Consider the following 21,664-nt stretch of genomic DNA (forward strand, 5'->3'; position numbering starts at 1 on the left):
CAAAAGTTGCTAGAGGTAAATGCATTTTAAGGAACAGAAATATAATTTAGGAGCTGAGTGATCCTAAAAAAAATAAGTGGCAGTTCTTCAGTACAAGAAAACTTTGCAGTTGTGTAGCTCGATGTGTCAGCTTATCTAACTTAAATACTGCATAAAAATCTTTATAGTTTGAATGTTTGTAGATATTTTCTTGCTTAAATTTATTCCTCTAGGATAGCCATGGAACATCTTACACTAGAGGTCAGTTTAATCCTGAATTAGAAAAGGGAAATGTGATATTGCCCACTGTCCTTGAAAAAGGAGGAACTAGGGACACTGTTACAGCAAAGAGTAGGAAGAAAATAGAGTTGCTGAACACATTCCCAAGGTTCTTGTTGAATGAATGAGAGCCAAGTAATTAAGCTGACTTGAGGAATCCTTTCTAGCATGGGCTAGTGAAGTTAATCATCATTAGTAGTGTTCTCATGTGAAGATACTACTTAGGAGGGACTTGTTTCTGGAGTGCCTCTCTTTTGGTTCAAGTGTAATGTTTTTCAGACTTTAGGGGTTTATCTTTCCTAATAAATGTGCCAACCAGTAGGCTCCTATCATTAATTGCTGGCAGCAGCTTGGTTCTGCAGGGCAAGGGGTATAATTATTAGCTATGGTTGAAAATGCTTGCCCTTCTCACCGTGGGGAAAACTAAGCTGTTGCTAGCAATTAAAGGTAGTTAGCTGTTCCCTGCCTCATGTAAACATTTGCAGCCAATAATTACTACACCTGAACAGTTTTTTTTACCTCATAGACTGTAGGGAACGCAAAAAACCAATTGTTTTTGTAAACATCCAAGAGAAATTGTCCCCAAGCAGAAAAGTTTGGTTAATTAGTCCAGATTGTCATTTGTCATGCCCTCTGTGTTTTAGGTAGATATATTTACATACTTACATATATATATATATATTTTTTTTAATATATATATATATATATGTGTGTGTGTGTGTGTTCAGAATGATCAGTGGTTGATGAATTCTGGCTCATTTTAAGGTGAACTGTTTGTATTGCTTTATTTCCTGCTCTATGTAGAGGTCAGGGATATAGGAAGGTTGATACACTTACTGAAACTTCTCGATCTGTTTGCTTTCCCTTCTGTTGAATCTCTCCTCTTGGCAGATACTGTTTTCTGATTACCTTTAAATTCTGATTGCATTTCTAAATCAGATCCAAGTATGCTCATTGAGAACAATGACTTTGGTCTTATTTAGAATGACTTGGTGCAAATAGACTAAAATTTATTTCCAAATGTTAACATTGTCTATTCCATCTTCTAATGTCTGTCTAAATAATATCTTGATCTAGCTAATCCCCTAATGTTTTATGATAAGTAATGAAAGGAAAAAGTGTTTCTTTAGACTCATCTAGTGCTTAATTTCATTTTTTATTACAAGTAAGTAAAGAACTACTACTACTACTACTACTGAAACATGAATTCATATTGTCTATATATGACTTTCATAAAGTCTAGAATACAGTTTCATCCTGTTGTCTGGAATCTGAATCCTGTTGTGACCAAAATAGCCTTCTTCCAGATTTGCTTATTTTCTCTTTTGTTTTGGTTCTCCTTTTCAAAATATTTGTAGACAACCAGTTACTATGGAAGATTAGAAGAACCTTTTGTGAATGGAAGTATGTTTGGGCAGTGGCTTGTAGTCCAATAGTCCGAGGCAGACTGTACCCCTGCACTTGGTAGAGCATGGAGGGAGAGAGAGGAAAGCTTCCAGGGAAAATGTTACTCTTCATTATATTGTTTCCAATAGTTGGCCTAAGAAAAATACATACTGTATTCAAACCCTGCCCTAAAGTCCAATCTTGCTTGAATGTCCAGCATCTCAGCTCTAATGACTCTGCAGGTTAGAATTTTAGTAGTCTTTCTGATTTACTGAGATAAGTTGCCCAATAGTTGAGTGTTTCTCCAAATGAACAACCTGTATTTAGATTTACCATGATCAGGTATGTGTTTGAAGTGCAGGAGGACTTCTGCTACCCATCACAGATTTCTAATTGGTATGCTAAAATTCATTCTTGTTTATTGTTACTAAAGTTTGGTTAACTCCTCCATAGAGTTTATTGCCTTTGTAGTTCACAGTCCATGTTGGTATCCTTGGGTGTTTTTTGCGTTTTGTTTGTGGATTTTGCGGGTTTTTTGGAGGGGTTGGTTTGTTTGGGTTTTTTGGGCAAATGATGAGGTACTGTTAACTCTAATGAGTTTTAATTCTTTCCAAAGCTTTCAGCCTAAAAGGTTCTGGGGAAGTAGAGGAGAGAATCTGTTCAGGTTTTGGTTTTGCAGCCATTTTATGGTAGTTTTGTCCTGTGTTTTATAAATTGTTTCTGTGTGAGTGGGGAATGTTCTCCAGTTAGATTCTTGCCTTTTTTCCTGAGGTGTAATTTGTAAACTGTGTATGAAGGTACATGTTGCTAAGATTTCTAAGGTGCTAGGTGAAGTAGATACCTGAATAAAGGTAAGTTAAGCTTTGATTACTTAGAGTGATCTATATTGAGATGATAGTTGCACTGTCACATAAAAATGCCGAGGCAAAACCCCACAGCAAAAGAAAACCAGCCAACCTCTGCAATTTGATCCAATTGTTGATATAATTGGCGTAAAAGGCCCTGGTCTAAATATGCATAGATGCTAAAATCTTTCTTTTGATGATATTTACTATTTAGGTAGATACATATAGGTTTGAAAGCACAGAGAAATCTTGAAAACTTCTGTACATTATCTGTTTGAAAGTATTTAACAGATTTTCTTTTTTACAGTGTGCCTTTTGAATTTAATGTTCATATCATTCTTTATAAATAGTTCCATTTGTAGAGATCATTGCCAATGTAGTAGAAATGTCACTGTTAATGAGGTGCAAGTAATTCCTGCATGTTAACTTCCTCAAATGTTTTATTTTCTCAATTTTATGACAGTTCCCAATGCATTTGTCATAGTAATTCTTGTCTGTTTTCACTTAAGACAGTAGCTGAAGTTATTTTTTTTAAGTACTAACCCAAGCAGAAATGTTTTTCTCACTGTTCTGCTGCAATTGGATTCTCAGTTTTACCTGATTTTTAAAAGCAAATTTTCAGGAGATGAGTCATGGCAAATTTAAATTTAAAATTTGTTTAGTAGAAATTTCAAAGGAGATGTTCATTATTATGATGTGATTGAAGGTATTTATTTTGAAAACATGGATTTTTTAAAAACAATTTCTCATTTGGACAGAATTTCCAAATTTATGTGCATATTTCAGTGGCTGACTTGGATGGCTTTGCTTACAAATAATTAGTAGTCTCTGAAGTTTATTTTCTTTTAAATTTTTTAAAGCATTATTTATTGTAACCAAATAGTCAGGATTGAAAGGAAACAGTCTCAGTTAAATTTTACTTGCAAATTGTTTCCTATTCCACCAATCCAAAATCATATCTCAGTGCAATACCTATTTTAGTGTAGCTTTAGATGAGGGTTGTTAGGAGTGGCCTGGTTTCTCTCCTTCTTTTTCATAGCCCAGGAAGTATCGACTGGGAGTGCTGGATGAGAGGATAGTTCCGGTGGGATCAAAAGCAAGAAAATCAAAGAACCCTATTGGCTGTCTGGCTGACAGGTGTAAAACAGGAGTACCCATCAATATGGTTTGGTGGAACAGAGTCACAGAAAACAATTTACAGGTAAAATTATTTTTTACTAGTAATTTTTTCAGTATTTTGGATGTTTATTTTCAATTCTGGAAAATGTTAGAAAGAGTTACTCCAAGTATGAGTTAAGATCAAATATTTATTTTACATAATAGACACAATGGTCCTCTAAGAGTGATTTGGAGATACTTAATTAGCTTCACCCATTGCTGAGCTATGTCCTTTACTTGATTTTGGTATAATCTGAGGAGAAGGAGCAAAAGTAATCATTTAATGTATTCTAAAAGCAAACAACCACAGCCTTTAATTCTTACCTGAGGAAGATTTTTACTGGTAAAATTAGTGATTGTTGTTAAAATGATTGACACAATGCAAATAGATGCCCTCAGTACAGAATTTGAACACATTGCCATCATGAAGTATGAATTGCCATCAGGAAGTATAAATTCTTAATTTTTGTGTTTGGATAGTTTATATTTCTCAGCTTGTTTTGAGAAGTGTATGCTACTCTACCATTATTTAACTTTATGCCTGAATCTTCTTCAGCTCTGTAATTATTAATCCACTCTGTACAGGTGGATTTGAATATGTCTCTACCGAAGTAGTAGTAATCCTTGGGATGAAAATGAAGGGTAATTCTAGCCTAGGATGAATCTGCTTCATGTCCCTTAAAGTGGAATTTAGATGGAAATTACTACAGTGGTGGGAGCTGTACCACTGCTGCTAAAACTGTTTTCACTTGTGTAGTGCTTTTTATTCCTCAGAGATTGCTATTTTAGTCTTCCTATGACGGTGATGTTATTTTTAGTGCTTCCGAAGTGAATGAAGTGGGTAAATTGATAACAGACTTGTAATTAAAACTTGTGGCACTTTAGGATTTTCTTTCAGTTCACTGAATTTCTGCCATATAAGGGCCAACATGACGCTTGTACGAGCTCCTTTCCACACTGATACTAGTTTTGTGTTATTTGATGTTTGGACACATCTCTGTGTTACTGAAATGAGCAGTCATGGGCAGCGTGATGTAGGCAGCATGATGCTATGTGGGTTAGGGACATTTGGACCTGTCTTGGCCCTTTTGCTGCTGGGGAAGCAACATAGTCACTGAGGGAGAAAAGATGAAGCTTTAAGGAAACATTGGTAGAAGGACCAGGTAAGCTTGAAGGACAGTGGTGAGACCCTGTGAAGCAGTACTGTTGTGAAGGGAAAGAAGATTGACAAACTCAATTTATTGTGTGTATCTTAGAGTGAATGTAAGTTGTAATTAAAGACAGTTGTTTTGAGAAGAGAGAAGCAGAAAATTGGTTTTTAGTTTTCAGGTGGACATTAATGGGCAAAAAAGTCCTGTTTTCACTCCTGTCCTCTGTTGTTTTCTTGCTGTACAGTGATGCAACAAGCTTTGTTGTCAATCTACTCCATTTAGATTAGACACAAAAGGACTTAATGCTTTTGGAGGCTGGAGAGGCAGGGGCCTGAAACTTGAAGCTTCTTGCCAGGAGCAGTTGTCTTCTCAGTGCCTGTGCACTCTGAAGTATTGTTCAAAGTGTGGCACAGGGGAGGAAGCTCAAGGTCCCCATGCTTTCTAAGGTTGGCAGTGTTTGGGACTGGCTGCAGAGCACATAGCTTTTGAAGGGTACAGTTCCAGTCTCCTTTATTGCACCAGAATCCTGGCTGCATAATGGATTTAAAGTATGTGTGGCTGAAGATTTTGTATTACATGATACAGTTGTGTTTCTTCCCATGGAGACGTGGGCTTTAACAAAGCATGTATAAGCACATGTGATGGAAATATGAACAGAAGGATGTGCCAGCCATAATAAATAGAATTGGAGGAGAAACAGGAGGGATTGAAGAGCAACTGTGGAGTCTGGCAAGACTGAAGAAGGAAAGGTGTTAAAACTTGCATTGTAAAAGAATTTAACTGTTACTCCTGCATGGCTATGAATTTATAATCCCAATCTGTTTTGTTTAAATATGGTCTTGCACTTAAATGATTGAAAGTGAAGTCTGCAGAGTGAATTGTACTCTGCATTAAAAAAAGAAGAAAAAACCCAAATCAAAGTTTTTTTTTATAGTGATATATCCTACCTTTTATTAGGAAATGTCCTGAGCTACTATACTACGACATGATATATATTATAATAGCAAATGTAATCCTCCTTAGAATAGTAGGAATTGATACATTTTAGCTATACATATTAGTTCTTATTCACCATCAAAACCTGATTTTTTGTTTCTTGAGCAAAAATTAATAATAGAAATGAAGTTTTTCAAGCATGTTGCATTAGGAGCAGACCTCTAAAATTTTACATGTTTTTACAGTACTTTGAAGGATTTCTGTTAAAGAAACATGAAAATATTCCAAATATAATTTTAAAGTTTACTTTTTAGTGAGATCTACTTGCCAGTTGTAACAAGACTTTGCTAATAGTTTTGTCTGAGCCTGTGGCCTAGTTTATAAACCAATAAATCTTTAACCAAGTAATTTTACCCAGTTTTAATTAAATTGACTCTTAATTCTTCTGTGAGAGCAGTAGAGTAACATAAATAATAATGTTGGCAAATTGAAATTTATTAGAGCCTATTGTTGGAGCGATGTGATGACTTGTCACAGTAATTATAATAATGTAGCATGTTACGCAAATTCAATGGTGGGATAGAAAGATTTGCTTTGAAGTCCTTGGCAACCTCCCATGTCTTCTGGGTTGCTCTGACATCACAAAATGCATATTTTCCTGAAGTCATGGCTCACAAGGAATCTTTGAAGGAATTGCAACAATTCTGTAATGCTCTGTAAAGTGGATCTCCTCATATAGAGCCTCTGCCCATTAAAAAAACAACAAAGAAACCCCAAAACCCAACAACAGCAACAAAATAAGATGTTAAACTCAAGAAAGACTTCGGCATGTTTCTGTATTCCTAAGAGATACTATGAAAACTGTGCCAAAAATAGACTGGTGAAGGAGTGCCCTGCTTTGTAGCATGGTTGTGGGTTAGTGGTGGTTTTCTGTAACCATTACACGATTATGTAATTTGGGATGTCAGAACAGATCAGCATAAATTTGGAAGTGAAGGAGAACATAAAAAGAGAACAAAGAAGCTTGCATGCAGTTTCTAGCATGGTAAGTACATTAGCACATCCTTCTGAAATCAAATGAGATTGGCCTACTTTTTGAGTTAGGTAGCTGGCTTTGGGCTTTGGTTGAATGAGGAACCAGAACCAAGCCTCTGAAGCTGATGTGGTGTCTCTGCTGCTGCTGTACAGCTGTGTTGAGAGATGCTGAATGAGAAATGAGAGAGAGAGATAGAAGAGTGGTTTCCAGTATTCCTGTGGGATCCCTGCATGACTTTCCAAATGCTTCATAACTTGTGCATCCCTGTATTCAGCTCACTTCTGTACTTAAAGGCACTTTGAGGATTCATTTATTAATTAGTACAGCACTGGGGCCTTACAAGTTTATCACCGAGGAGCGTAAAGACAAATCACGTGTATCAAAGTTTATAGTTGATGAAACAGTAATTTTGATTTTATTTCTGGATTACAGAAATCTGTTGTGTGCAACTCCTTAACATACAGTAATGCCACATGCTGCTGTGTTGTCCTTCCTGTGGTGGTCTTCAGCTTAGATCCTTGGCTTGCTCTTTGCTTTCATCTGTACATTCTTTTAAGGACCCTTTAATTGTTCTGGAGTGGGTTTTTTTTGGTGATACTCGTAGAATATTTTTTTCCTCCCCTCCGTGCTACGTTTTAATTTTATTTCCTTTTAATACCTGTAAAAGCATAAAAGTCACCAGACAAATTCTGAGCTGACTGTTGACACAAATGAGTAGTTTAATAGTCCTGGCCTCCTTTTGTACTTTTTTGGTCCCATCCTTAGTAATTGCATCGTGGCTAAAACCGGCCTTTATTTGGACTGTATTTTATAAAGTTTTTTCATTGTGATGTACAGAAGTGTAGGAATTGTTTTTGTAAGTGGAGCTGGATGGACTCAGTATTTTTTGGTCTGTCTTTGGAAGTTTCTTTGCAAGGCTGACTGAAAAGAGGCATGGGCATAAAGAATCTCAGAGGGGGGTATTTAGATGAAGTTTCTTCATGGAATCATTCTGAGAATGCATAATAAAGAAATTCAGGTAGTAATTAGGGAAGTTGCTTTACTGCTTTAGTTTGTGGCATCTTTACTAATATATTGGAAGGAGGTGGGTGACATTTCAGTTGGCAAGGTTGAGAGGAAAAGGTAATAATGGCAATTTTAGCAAAGGTATCAGTTAGAAGTCATCTTAGGTGGTTTGCTAGAAATACATAATGTAGCTGACACAGCTGTACTTCTCTTTTATGCTGTTAACTGAAGACATGTTGATTAGCATTTTGAAATTTTGTGTGTCCCTTTTTATGGGGCATGTGCATTTGAAACTGAAAGTAGACTTATTTAATACAGTGCAGACAGTGCTAGTAGGCTTTTTTATTGTTTTGGGTTTAGAAGTACATTTGCTACTTTTTAACATCACAGTATTGCATAATCATTACATGATTCTTGCATGTCTATTCTTCTGAATTACTCTTGAAAATTAATAACAGTTTTCAATACCCATTTTCTCTACATATTTTACCAATCCTGATTTATTCTGACTTAAAATTTTAAGCCTCATCTAGCATGAATAAGTTACTTTATTCTGAGATGAATAATGAATTAATAATTAAATGGCATTTGTTTAAAAGCTGTATACAAAATTTAAACATAATACAGAATGAAGAAAATGTTTTCACTAAGAAGATCTCTAGATTATTTTCATTCTTATAAAAGTTTAAATTTTTTTGTCATCTTGGGAAGTCTTTCAAACTGTCATCTTACAGTTTTTCCATTTGAGTCTGGTAGGACTTTAATGGGAAAACTGTAAGAATACTCAGTTGGATTCTAAAGCATGGTTACCATTTAAACAGATTTTCAAGCTTGCCATTGATCCAAATGTAAAGCTAAAACTGGAATTTATACTTTGTATTATGAGTTGACAGAATGAAAGTAGGATGTTTTGAAGGCCAAGAATATAATACTTTGAATCATTGGCCACTAAGAATGTGGCTTTCTCATTTTGGCATATTTGCATGGTCATTGCTGTAAAATGGTTATCTACAAAGATTCAAAACTAATTAAGATATTAAATATTAAAAAGCTAATAGTAATATTACATTCCCTCACTTAGTTTGGTCACTTGATCTGGCCTCATTATCTTAATTATTTTCATGCAAGAAAACTGTTTTCAGAAAAATTAATATTTTACTTCAGATAAAATGTTTTCCAAAGCATAGAAGAACTTTTTTAAGAACTGCAGCTTCACATAGATGTAATGAATTTAAATGTGGATCGGGGCTTAAGCTTCAAATTGTCTGACAGTATTTGCTAGTTTTGACCACCAATCACTAGAATTTGCTGTATTACTTTGATTTGTTTATTGTGGTTACTGACTGTGGAACTTGTATTTTTCTGTATTTAGAAAACAACTTGAAGATGGAAGGGTCTTAAAATTGTAACCAAAAGTTAAATCACTTTTTTTACCAGTGGGAAAAGTCTTGGATTGCAGCTTCATGTTGCATCTCAGCATCACAGAGAAGTAAAACAAGCTTTCATAGTATAGGGTCTGTCTTCATGAATCAGAGCTGTCTACTCATACACAACATTTTCATCAAAGTTATGTGAAAACAACTTCATCTTACTCGGCTTTGATGCTCATCCTGAATTGTGATATCAAATAATGGAATGAAACTGAATTGACCCATTGCAGTTTGTAATTCTACAGCATAAACCAGATCAGCCCTAGCAGATTGCTGGGTTTGACTCTTTCACTTGGATAAATTAAAACACCTCCCAGTTAAAGTGGAGCTCTTTCTTAAAGTGAAGCTGCATTTAAAAATTTTGATGGGGGTTATAGGTAACTTTTAGTAGGTAAGTACCTTTTTGCAAGTAAGTAACATTTTAGTAAGTAAGTGACTTTTAGACAGGAAAACTGGTCTATGAAAATTGCAGAATGTGATTAGAAATAAAATGCATCTCTGTGCCGTAGAAGTTTGAATCAGTAGGTGAAAATTATAAGATGAGATTTTGGGAACTCTCTCAGTTGCTCTAGGAAAGTCTGAGTTACCTTCCAGAAGGTATCTTTTTCTCTGCTTGCATGCTTCTAGTGGCATGTCCCACCCTTGTCATCTGGTTGACACAGTATTTAGATGTGATAGGGCTGTGCATGTGTCATTGCTACTTTTAGCAGTGGAAAAATGTAGATCTTGTAGTTCCTTGGAATTGTGTTCTTTTAGCAAGATGATGCAAATTCTGTCCCTTGCTCTCCCAGCTGTTTTGTTTGATGGCTATTTAGCTCTATCACTGTTTGGAAAAGTTGTACTTCACCACCTTTGTAATTTTCTTCAGTTTCAGTGCAGATTTCACTGAATCGTTGCATGCCAGTTTTTATCTAGAGGAGCACTATTCTTACTTATTCCTGTACCTAAATTCAGATAAGTCCAGAATATTACCTTTTGAGTATAAATGGATCAATTACGTGTTTTCAGTCTGTATAAGTCAACTTATAATTTGTTTTGCTGTATTAGTGTATATCTTAACATGTTTTCCTGAAGTGTGATTAAAGAGTTTTAAAATTCATGGAACACTTTACCCATTTCAATGTTTTACTTCACAGTCAACATATTTACTTGTAGCTGTTCCTTCAGTATTCAGAAACATGTACATGTAAGGTGACAAATAAGGTGGTAGTTGGTATCATAAAGTGGATCATGGTTAAAATTTACTGTGTGATTAGAGGTAGACTATTTTTGCTATTTGCTTTTAAACTTGGGCATCTTCTTTGACTTTACAACTTTGAGAACCTTCTTTTTCTCTGCATTGAAACACATTAATACTATGATATTTGTCAGAAATAATCAAGTAAAGGTATTAAAACCCATTTAACGGAAACTGTTCTCAAATGCTTTCTTCACTGATGTTCACACTTCACTTCTAATTTGGCACTAACTTATTTCTCTGATGCTGCTTTATATTGGTAAAATCAGTATTAGCAATTTAACTAACAGTTGATATATTTGGTTATTTTAAAATTGCCTGAAACCAAAGTAGTCCAATATAATTTTCTGTAAAAACCATTATGGATTATCTTAACAGTACCCCTTGTCTACTGGGAACTGTTGCTGTCTTCTTATTTTACTTTAGACACTTTTGGGAGGTACTGTGCAGATTACTTAATAAACTAAATCCTGTAATTCAATAATCTTCAAGATTTTCAGTGTGTTAATGGAATAACTGATTTTATTTCTTGACTTAATGTAGTTTTTGTTCCACTCCCGTCATTTGTAATTGTCTGTCCAATGATAAGTGTTTTGCCTTCAGAGCTCTAACTGGGATTTTCTTTTTCTAACCCTCCCTGCCCCAAATCAAACAAAAACTTCACCTCAAAACAAACACCATGATTCCAAACTACAAAACTGTCTGCACTGATTTTAATAGAAATTAAAAATTGCTCATGTGTTTGTTTTATGTACTAACAAATACTGGATGTTTGGCCATCATTCTTATTCTGTTTTTTTCCATGGCACCAAATTAGACTTTATTATTAAGAGTGTTAGATAAATAAAACAGGTAATTAAAGCAGAAGTTACCTTCACAAAAAAACTGAACATACAGATCTATATGAAATAGAGGCAGGGGTGACTTTTCTAGTAGGAATCATTTTTACTCCTTTAATTTGAAATTGCTAGTTAGTTTGAGACAAAATTGCTGAAGTCGTGGGAGAGCAGTCTGTGCAGCTGTGGCAAAGCTTTCTCAGTGTCAAATCTGTTCTCCAACTTGTAATGCTTATGGAAAGCCTTTTGCAAAATGTTGTATGAATTTGTAGACCAGCTGCTCATATGGAAAGTTTGCTTCTAACACTTCAGACATAAGCTTAAAACGTGTCTAAATTTGTTCATGCAGACAAGCTTCCAGTATTCTTTGTTCTCTTCAGTAAGCTGTATGTACTGTAAAAATACCCCTTGTACTAGTAGGCCTGTCTAGAAAGTATTTTCTACCAAATAAATCCCTTCTCATTTGAAATAAACATTTAATTTATTATTTTTTTTTAACAGACACCAAATCCATCTGCAAGTGAGTTTATTCCTAAAGGAGGATCAACCTCCAGGCTGAGTAATGTATCCCAGTCAAGTATGTCTGCCTTCTCTCAAGCCTTGTTCTCTCACCCCTCCATGGGAAGTCCTGCTACTGCTGGGTTAGCACCAGGTAAGTTGAGAGTAATGATTTCTAGTACAGTGTGCTATAGGTGTAGCTACCTCCTACTGCAGCTCTTAACTTTAAGGCAATCATTAAAAAGCAGAGGAACTTGGGATTTATCTTCCAGTAGTATGGAAATCACACTGCAGGCTGTGAAATCTGCTCAGCCACAGCAGCATTGAAATTAACAACTTACTCTGCTCTTTTTGGGGAAAAGGGTTGCTGAGTTATCACATACTGTGTCCTGAGTGGTTCTTGCCAGAGCAGTACCCGGAGAGGATTTATACTACCCATAGTCTAGAAATGCATTATAGTCTACAATGCATATGATCTTGGTTTACTACACACCAATGTGCTCTTTTTATGTTTCTAGACTGTGTGATGTAGAAGTATTTTTTTGTTATTAATGAGTGCATATGAGGACTTAAAAATCTGCTTTAAAAACACAAAGTAGAAGACAAGCTAATTCTATAGTACTGTGCCTTGCAAAATAGTGTTAATTTTTATTGTATCTGTCACATGTAATCTCACTTTTAAGACTTCTAATTTATAGTTATTTCCCAGGTTTAAAACTCTTACTGAAATGTGTCCCATGCAGTTATGTAATTGAGTGACAGATTTTTTTTTTTACACATTTGAAAAGTTCAAGCCCTTCATGCATCTTTTGGTCTTCTGATCTTAAGGTGTTAACTTATTTAAACAAAATTAATAGAATTAAAATGAAAATATTTTTAGTATATAGCTATCAGCAAATCTGGATATTCAAACTGCAAATTCTTTAATGAATTTCTGTATGTACTTAAACCTCCAGAAGTCTCTTGTGGCTACCGAGAGCCATTAGGTAATTGCATTAATGCTATAAATGATTTTTTAAAACATCTATTGGCAATTACCATTTATTAAAATGAACTTCAGTCTTTCTTGATGCCAGTGTCAATGTGAAAGAAGCCAACATTAAGCTTGCATGTGAAAACATAGCAGAGCAGGCTAGGACAGATTGATACTTCTGCTGACCAAATGAACATGTTGTGGTACTGTGTCTGCTTGATCCTATATTGTGCTGTACCGTCTTATTGGAAAACTGTTGTGTTTATATGCCTCTCAGCCTTGTCACCTGGATTGAAAAGTGTATAAAGGATTAAATAGAATACAGTAAAATGATCTACTTTTGGAAAGTGTCCAGTGGGGTCTCAGAGGGATCCTTCACAGTCCAATTTCTTTACTATCTGTAAGTAATACTTGAAAGGATAAGTAACACTGATGAAAGAAGTTCGCACAACAATTTCAGGTCCTAGAAATAAATACAGATACCAATGCTGCATACTTTCTAGCCTCAAATACTATTGTTTGTTTATGGACAAGAGGGATGGGGGAGTGTTCATAAGAGAGAACTTCAGGCAGAGTTGGCTTGTTTCCCTGCTCTTCCTGTATAAATAAAATGAAAATATAGTTCAAAGTAAGGACCTTGGTTGGATTCTCTGAATTTTTCTAGAAGCGTTTCTTCTCTCACTAAGTGCAGAATTCTCTGAACCTAAGTGTCCTATGTAAATACTGCTCACAGACATTTATTTTTATTTAAATGTCAACATTAAAGCTGTCAACAGGATCCATGCACAAAAATTCCTGTTACCTCAGGGTCAGCTAGGAGGTGCTCTTTCTAAAAGCTTAGGCTCTTAAATAAGAAAGCAGTATCTTTGTGTGGGGAAACTTCACCACTTAGATCATACTGGGTAACAGAATGAAAAAATACTGAAATACATTCTGAAGTTGTCATGAAAAAATGGTTGAGATATGTTAGGTTTCAATAAGTGAAAACAAATTCAAATAAAAGCCATGTAAAGAGTTCATAAGAATTTTCCTTTGAATAAAGATAAGTCTCCTTCTAGTTAAAGGGTGAATACTCTCCAGTAGAATAACTTTGCGGATTTAAGTATTTATGTGAGATTAGGATTGCTTATTGTAATTTACAGGATACTGGAGGAAGTCAAAATTTCATGAGAAATAAGGAAATGTAGTAGGAGTATTTAAGACTGCTATAGTTTTATTCACTCATAACAAAGTAGGTAAATTATGAAATCAGTTCTTTGATTTCCTTCCTGATGATGAAAAAATGTAAGTTCTTTCACATACCTAATTTCTGAGATTTCTCTAAAGGTAGAGGCAAATCAAAACCACTTTTGACATCTAGTATTTCTTGTCCTTGGGAAATATTTGTTCTGCCTGTCTTGTCAACAGTACTGCAGAAGTACTGAAAGATATGACAGGGGAAACATAAAATACTTCAGTGGGTAACTTGTTGGATCCATGCCTGACATATCGACTAGGATGTAGCATGGAAGAAGGTTAGTCCCACATTCACATGTTTATTTATGTAAGTGCTTTCTAGGGTTATCTCAACATGGAGTTGTGCTCATCTTGGTGGCCTTTAATAGAGTATGGAAACAGAGTGATATGAAGTGCAGCTTACACAAGTGGTTGGAGAAAATTGTTTCACTGAAGAGTTGTAAACAGATCTCATTTACCATTTCCAAACTCTTTTTCCGTAAACTCACCTGAATACTACCTTATTGCTCCTCCCTTTCCTTGCTAGAAAACACACCCTGTGTGGGAAATCTAATAAGAAGTTGATGATCTTCAAATAGCACTTTTGCTTACAAGTTTATCTTACCCAGTCCTGTGTAGCTGTGTTAGAGTATTAATGCCATTAAATATGCAACACAGTGTATGAAAGAAATTCATGAATGTCATTGAAGTGATGTCATTGCTGTGTTGAACTTGAGAGAGAACAGATGTATAGCCCCAGTAGTGAAAAATGTCTCGGTTTTACCTAAAGAATGATGCCTTTGTCACTGATGGAAGTGACAGCAAATTGCTGTTGCTTTTATATTTAGTCCAAGTCAGATTCTGAGCTATGCAGAATGTAGGAGATGCCATTTCTGCTGCCAGTCTGAACCTGCAGGCTTAGGAGCCAGAAGTGTAAATGTGCCATGCTGGTGTCCAATTGACACATCTCCATTGTGATGTGCTTTAGGATTGTAGCTCTCAGAGCCCACAGCCCCAGCTGGAGATGGAGCACTTTCAGCTGAGGTGGTTTGTGTGGCTGAAGGCCCCAAGAACTTGTTCTAGCCTCTTGGATCAAATGTGGTGCAGAGGAAGTTCTGCAGCTATTCCAGAATAATGTAGGAAGAGAAGAAGGCAAAGAGACTCTAAAATTATCTTATTTTCCCAATTGAAACTGAAGAGGAAGAATTGAAAATACAAATTGTTTAGGGAATGAAGCAGATTTAATTAACTTGAAAATACACAGCTACAATGCTAATGACCTGATAGAAAGCTTACAATAAAAAGAAATAGTTAATGAATTTAGGGATGCTACTTTAAGTTCTTGAAATAATCTGATATTATAATTTACTTTGCTTTGTCATTCTTCAAAATTTACCTGGTAGTCTGTGGTATCTCTAAAGTACAGAACATTAAAGTGATAAAATATTAAATGTTTAATTTTTCACCTCTGAATATGTTACAAGCATTAGAGACATAGGGATATGGTTGTAAACTAGTAAATTTGTAGGCAAAACTTGAAGGTTTTTTAAAACCTTTAATGTTGTAGGCCAGCTGATTTGCATACACCTGAGCTTAATGAAATCCTGCCTCACTAAGTTGTGAATTGTCATTAAATCAAAAAGTTGTAGATACTGAGTCATTAAGAAATCATGCTTAATGCCCTTTGATCCTGATTATCTGTGTGAATTATCAGATTCAAAATACAATGTAGCTTTTAATTCAAATACATTGTGTGCTACAAAGCTTTATTAGAAATATTAATCTCATAAAATGTCTTTGGGCATTGTCTCAAATGCATGTCAGAGTCTGCCATTTCCCTTTCCTCTGTCACGATGAAACTTCAAAAATAAAAAACAAGGCAATAAATGAAAATATGAGAATAAGAGGGATATGTAAGTATCTCTTTACAAGAAGGCATCAGGAGCTGCAGGTGTGTGTAGGTAGCCTGCATATTTACTGTGAATATTGGGAAAAAATCTTCAAATCCCACAACCATTTGTGTTGGTGTGACAACACCATGACAACTGCATACCATAACACCTCTTTTTAGATAGAAAAGTGAAAGAAGCCCTTTCCCCTTGCAGTTCATCTTTTAAGATTGTATTTGACTTCTTCATGAAGTGTATTAAGATTCCCTAAGACAAGGAATGGAGAGGGACAATTTGAACCAGCTTTTTGATGTCTGTCATAGTATTCCTGTTGGCATTTGAATTTTGATGCAGGGAAATCTTGAACCCTCTCATAGGGAAAGCTTAATATTATTTGTCAAGATCACTGATAGGAGTGAGATATATATCTATATCTATATATATATATCTATACATGTGTATACATGTATATGTGTGTGTATATATATATAAATCATAAGTAGGTTTTTAAAAGCTCATTTTTTGTTAGGCCCTTAAGTGAATAGGCATTTTTATCAACTGTGCTATTAAAACCAGCCTAATTCTGTGAGGTCTGATTCTGTTGTTACTATTGTATATTTAGTAACATCTTTTTCCTTGAGGATTAGTCAGTAGAAATATATAATCACTTGCTAAAAAGACTACTTTTATTTTCCTCTAATTCCATTTGTTATGGTTAAATATTACTATTAGTGTCCTTTTAATTTACTGAAATACTAATGAAGTTGGTGATATCTGCTTGAGTTTGTGCACTCTTTTAGTTGCCTGAAGTACTTACATATGCATAGTTGCTGTATTAAGTGGGTTTTTTTTTGTGGGGTATTTTTTGTGGTTTTTTTTTTTTTTTTTTGTTATGCTGGGCTTTCAGTAGTTATTTAGATTGTGCAGAATGTAATGCAAGTCTCTCAGAAGAATCTGTAACCTTCAGTATTTGTTGTCTCAACCTGTCCATACCTACCACGGCAGCAGGAGCAAAATTGTTGTAGCATGTGTAGTATGTTCTAGTAGAATAAAACCAGACTCTGGTCAAACTTATTTCTTCTCCTGAACTCACTATGCATATTGGCAAATGAGGAGGCCATATGTTCTGCCTGCTGGGTGATTTTCACTGAACTCTCAATGTCCTTTCTGAGGAGACCTAACTAGACTGGGAGGCCATGTGAAAGGATTTGTGTGATGCTGTGATCCTTTTCTTTCAATCTTGCATTAATACCTGTGCAAAGACATGAAGGATTTGTGTGTGTAACTATTCTTTGACAGGAATAAATTTTTTTGAAAAGTAAATCTTAAAGTGGAAATTGTTTGAAATTGAATCTCTAAAAATCACCAGAGATCTTTTTTTTTTTTTTTCTGGGAAACTTGTAGTAGAAGGTTACAGTATAATTTTAGCGAGTTGCAAGTCTTGACTTTACTGTAAGATATTACTTAGTGTCTTGTACCTATAGTGTTTATTTGAAAGCAGAGAGGTCTCTTCAGTTAATTTTCCATCAGTATATATGAAGGCTGCTGAGTTCTTATTTCCTGATCCCTACAGTTGGCTGTTCTATTGAGTTACTCTTGAAGCCATTTATTCCTGTCTGAGTTGAGATGATGTGCTTGCGAGAACTTCAGTTAATACCGCTTTATTGGAATAGAGTGCAAAAGACATGTCACTAACTTTCCATGGATGAAGACAATTCTTAGTTATCATTAACTGTAGAGTTGCTTCAGTTTAATGGCCACTTTAGTCATCCTTCAGCTTTTAATACTAATACATTGTTTCGTTTGAAATTGATCTTTCCCCAGTGGATTAAGAATGCATTTGTGTTTTAGTCTTTTGTTAAAAATGTAACAATATTTACAGAGCTATTGAAATATTGAAGTATTACTCAGTCACTCAAAGTAACTTTTCCCTTAATGAAAATTTACTTTCTTTTGTAGTATAAATTGTTACTATCCAGATATGTAACATTTTACAATCATACAGTTAATTTCTAAACAGATTTTTAGGAGACTGTTTATGTTACCATTTATCAGTGCCTATTATAATTCATTTTTTAAGTTAGTACACTGATCAGCAATATTTTACAATACCGCTTATCTATAAGATGTGTGTACACACATGTATGTGTATTAATACAAAGAAAAGTTCTAGACTAGAAAAGTGCAGACTTTTATCCTTCCATATTCTTATAATTTACAGTTTTATAAAAAGAATAAACGGCTTAAGGGACACAATTAAAAAGAAAGGCATATGATTTTACTAGTTACATTTAAAAAATCTTGTTCATTTTGTTGGAACTATTCATTTTTGAGGAACAAAAGAGAATTGTGCTGAATTAATAAACGTGGCTTTTGAGATGTCAAAGGAGTAAATGAGAGGAGCTAAATGAAAGGTTACAAATATTCTTTTAATATCATTAGGGTAATATAGCTTCAAAGTAATTTTCCCAAGGTACTGATTACTTGTTAATACTGAAACTTGCTTTTGTCTTTTGTTTTAAAAAAGAAAAAAAAGAAATGTAGGAGGGATGAGATTGCTTTAGGGACACGATACGAGTATGAAATCACTCCTACGCATTACTGATGATGCATTTTGAGAACTCTGCATACAGTAACTCATGATTGAAGTTAAATAAACTAGTTTATGTAACTAAAAAGTGTGTATGCAAAAAAAAATTCCTCTTGCTTTTATTAGTTGGATATTTGCTTAAATTACTCTGGTTACTAGAGTTTACGTAATTAATTTAATCAAATACTTGAGTAATAACTAACCATTCTTAATTAGAGAAGAATTCTCAGCTGTCATCAGAATGTTAAATATGAAAGCTGTGTATCTTCTATTCTTTCAAGGAAAAGATTTAGTATGACTAATACAATTCTGACTGTATAGAAAAGAAAGTACATCCCAGTCTGAACTGAGCAATAATACCTTTCAAAGATGTTTTCCTTGGTGTTAATCTGAACATCTGAATATGTCAGATCTTCTGCTAGTAAGTAACTCTGCAAGGAGTTTTTTTGAAGGGTTATCTCTTCCTCAGCAGCACCCTGGAATGTCTATTTTACAGCTAATTTTTATAAGTAAGCAAATCTGAGAATTCTGCACGCAATAGCTCTTGAAGTAATTATTAATTAGTTAGTTTGGTAACTAAAAAGTGTGTATGAAGAGTTGCCCTTATTTTTTTCATTAATGCACTTTGTTTAGAAGCAGAGTTTCTCAGGCATCAGTGGAGTTGCTCCTGTAATGTTGAAGGTGAACAGCAGCCAATAAAATAATTTAAAATAAATAAGAAAATTCCAGCAGGACTGTTTAATAGACTTAATATCATGAGATGTTACTTATTTTTACATATCAAATAGATCTTTTGGAGGATGTCTTTTAAATATAATAATTATAGGAAAATAGGTAATTACTCCCCTGAAGTTATTATTAGTTGCATATTGTGTATTATTCACACAATTATTTATGAGCTGTATTACTGGAGACATAACTGTGGAGTTCTAATAAACGTACATGCATAATTAGGTGAAGTGAGTTACAGCTAAGCAAACTCCATTGACTGCTCATGTAACTGTTAAGTAAACATTCACTTACATAATCATTAATATTTTATATTTTTGCAGTTTAATGAACTGTCTTTTAGACACAGCATTATTTTGACTTGTCTTCCCTTTTCAGCTACTTATGTTTTTAATTTCATTTTTTCATGTGTATATTGTAAGTTCCCAAGCCCTATTTCTCTGCAATAAATAAAAATTTTGGGGGAAAGATACCTATTCAGTCATGCTCTTACTGTCTTATCTCTCAAGGATTTCTATATCTCTACGAAGAGTTAAGTGTCTCACCTGCTCAGAATGTTGTTGGTAGTGAAGGCTGCTTTTCTGAAATTGCTAAATTTTTTTGATGATAGATTTGATCTAGAATGTCTTCTTGTATTTCTTTAAGGAATGTCGCTGTCAGCAGGATCTTCTCCTCTTCATTCTCCCAAAATAACTCCTCATACATCTCCTGCTCCTCGAAGAAGAAGTCATACTCCTAACCCAGCAAACTATATGGTGCCTACTAGTGCCTCTGCATCTGTCGCTAATGCTGTCTCTCAGCCTCCATCTACTGGCCAGGTGATCCAGAAGGAAACAGTGGGTGGAACAACATACTTCTACACTGATACAACTCCAGCACCTCTCACAGGAATGGTATGTTGGCTTTCAGTACACAGTTGTCTGGAGTTTGTAAGTGCTGAATTGGTTGATACTACAGATGTTATTTTTAATGCTGTAAATGGCTTATTCTGTATGAAGGTGAGGCCTTTAACCTTTTAGTTATTTTAGTTGTTATCCAAAAATTACTGAAATATAAGGACCAGAGTAATTTTTATATATTTCTACAGCTGTGTAGAGCTTTCTGGGGTTTTAACACAGTAATAGCAGGAAAGCATTCTATTTGTCTCAGTGGATACATACATAATGAGAAAACATCAAAAAGTCTAGATTTTTTTTTTGATAGGTTAAATAGCTCTTATATTTATAGTGATGGGGAAAAAGGCAGTTACAAAACTGTGAAAATAACTGCGTACATACATATATACACATACACCTCCCTCTCCCTTGAAATCTTTAGAAGTGAATACCACATACAAAAATGGTAACATATCTGACAATATATTTGTAACTTGTACATGAGGATTTCATAGTTTGAACTGAAAGAGTGAGAAAACTCTTCATTTACTTTATCCTTAAGGACTTGAAAAAGATTCTTGAAATATTTTATTTTTAGGTTTTTCCAAACTACCACATCTACCATCCAGCTGCACCTCATGTTGCTTACATGCAGCCAAAAGCAAATGCACCTTCCTTCTTCATGGCAGATGAGCTCAGACAGGTAAGATGTTAGAGAGTTTAAAGGAAAATTTAATATCTTGGCAAAAAATAAAAAATTGTTAATGGTAGAACAGAAATAGACACTTGCAATATGTGCAGTCAGTTTTCCCTGTGGAGAATTTGAAAAATCAAATCTTATAATAAGTGGAGTACAACAGAGGGTGGGGATGAGTTACAACATATATGACTGCAATCTAATCTGCATGCCATGATTTACTATTCAGCTCAGTACTATTACTGATGTGGTTTTTTGGCATGCATGGGTTTATTTTTGTAACATTATTTTAAGCTGCAATACTATTCAGTTTGAAAGTCTCCCACTGCAATGGAAGTGTATGCAGGTGTTAGTTGAAGAGCTCTGCTCAGGGTTCATCATCTCAAGGCTGGCTGTGAGTGTTATTAATTTCAGCTTTACTGTAGTAGTTGACTTTGTCAGTGCCAGCTATAGCAAATGTCTTCTGAAGCTCCTTTAAGAATTTAGGTATTTTATCATTCAAATTTTCAAACTATTGATCTTCTGATCCTCTCTACCCTAGACACTTGCATTAATTCTTTATTTTAGTACAGGTAGTACTAGTGCTAGTACTTTTGAAGTACTAGATGCTAGTACTTCAAAGACAGTGTTTTCTTAAATTTTCAAAACTAATGAGCTGAATCATAATGTTCAAAACTTAACTTAATTTTTCCTTCAGGAACTCATCAACAGACACTTAATAACTATGGCCCAGATTGATCAGGCTGATATTCCTGGTAAGTAAGTGTTTCTCAAAACTCTAAACAGTGATCATGTTTTTCTGCAACCATGTATGTGCATCTATACTAACAACCTCTTACAAAAGCTGCCACCTGTTTTTATTTTTTCATGTAGCTTTAATCATCAGCCTGGGCCATGGTTAACCAAATGCAGGGTTTCAG

The 21,664-nt window shown here is 34.7% G+C and overlaps 1 protein-coding gene across 1 annotated transcript in view; it reads left to right on the forward strand.

The window, feature by feature from the left end:
- PAN3 (poly(A) specific ribonuclease subunit PAN3) overlaps nucleotides 1–21,664 on the forward strand; it is a 79,109-nt gene that overhangs the window by 30,959 nt on the left and 26,486 nt on the right. Inside the window, exons 6-10 of the mRNA XM_066544867.1 lie at nucleotides 3,529–3,690; nucleotides 11,780–11,930; nucleotides 19,818–20,065; nucleotides 20,646–20,750; nucleotides 21,442–21,499. Coding sequence (XP_066400964.1) covers nucleotides 3,529–3,690; nucleotides 11,780–11,930; nucleotides 19,818–20,065; nucleotides 20,646–20,750; nucleotides 21,442–21,499 — 724 coding nt within the window. The remainder of the gene's footprint in view (nucleotides 1–3,528; nucleotides 3,691–11,779; nucleotides 11,931–19,817; nucleotides 20,066–20,645; nucleotides 20,751–21,441; nucleotides 21,500–21,664) is intronic.

Source organism: Molothrus aeneus, chromosome 2, assembly GCF_037042795.1.
Source record: "Molothrus aeneus isolate 106 chromosome 2, BPBGC_Maene_1.0, whole genome shotgun sequence".
Lineage (NCBI taxonomy): Eukaryota > Metazoa > Chordata > Aves > Passeriformes > Icteridae > Molothrus > Molothrus aeneus.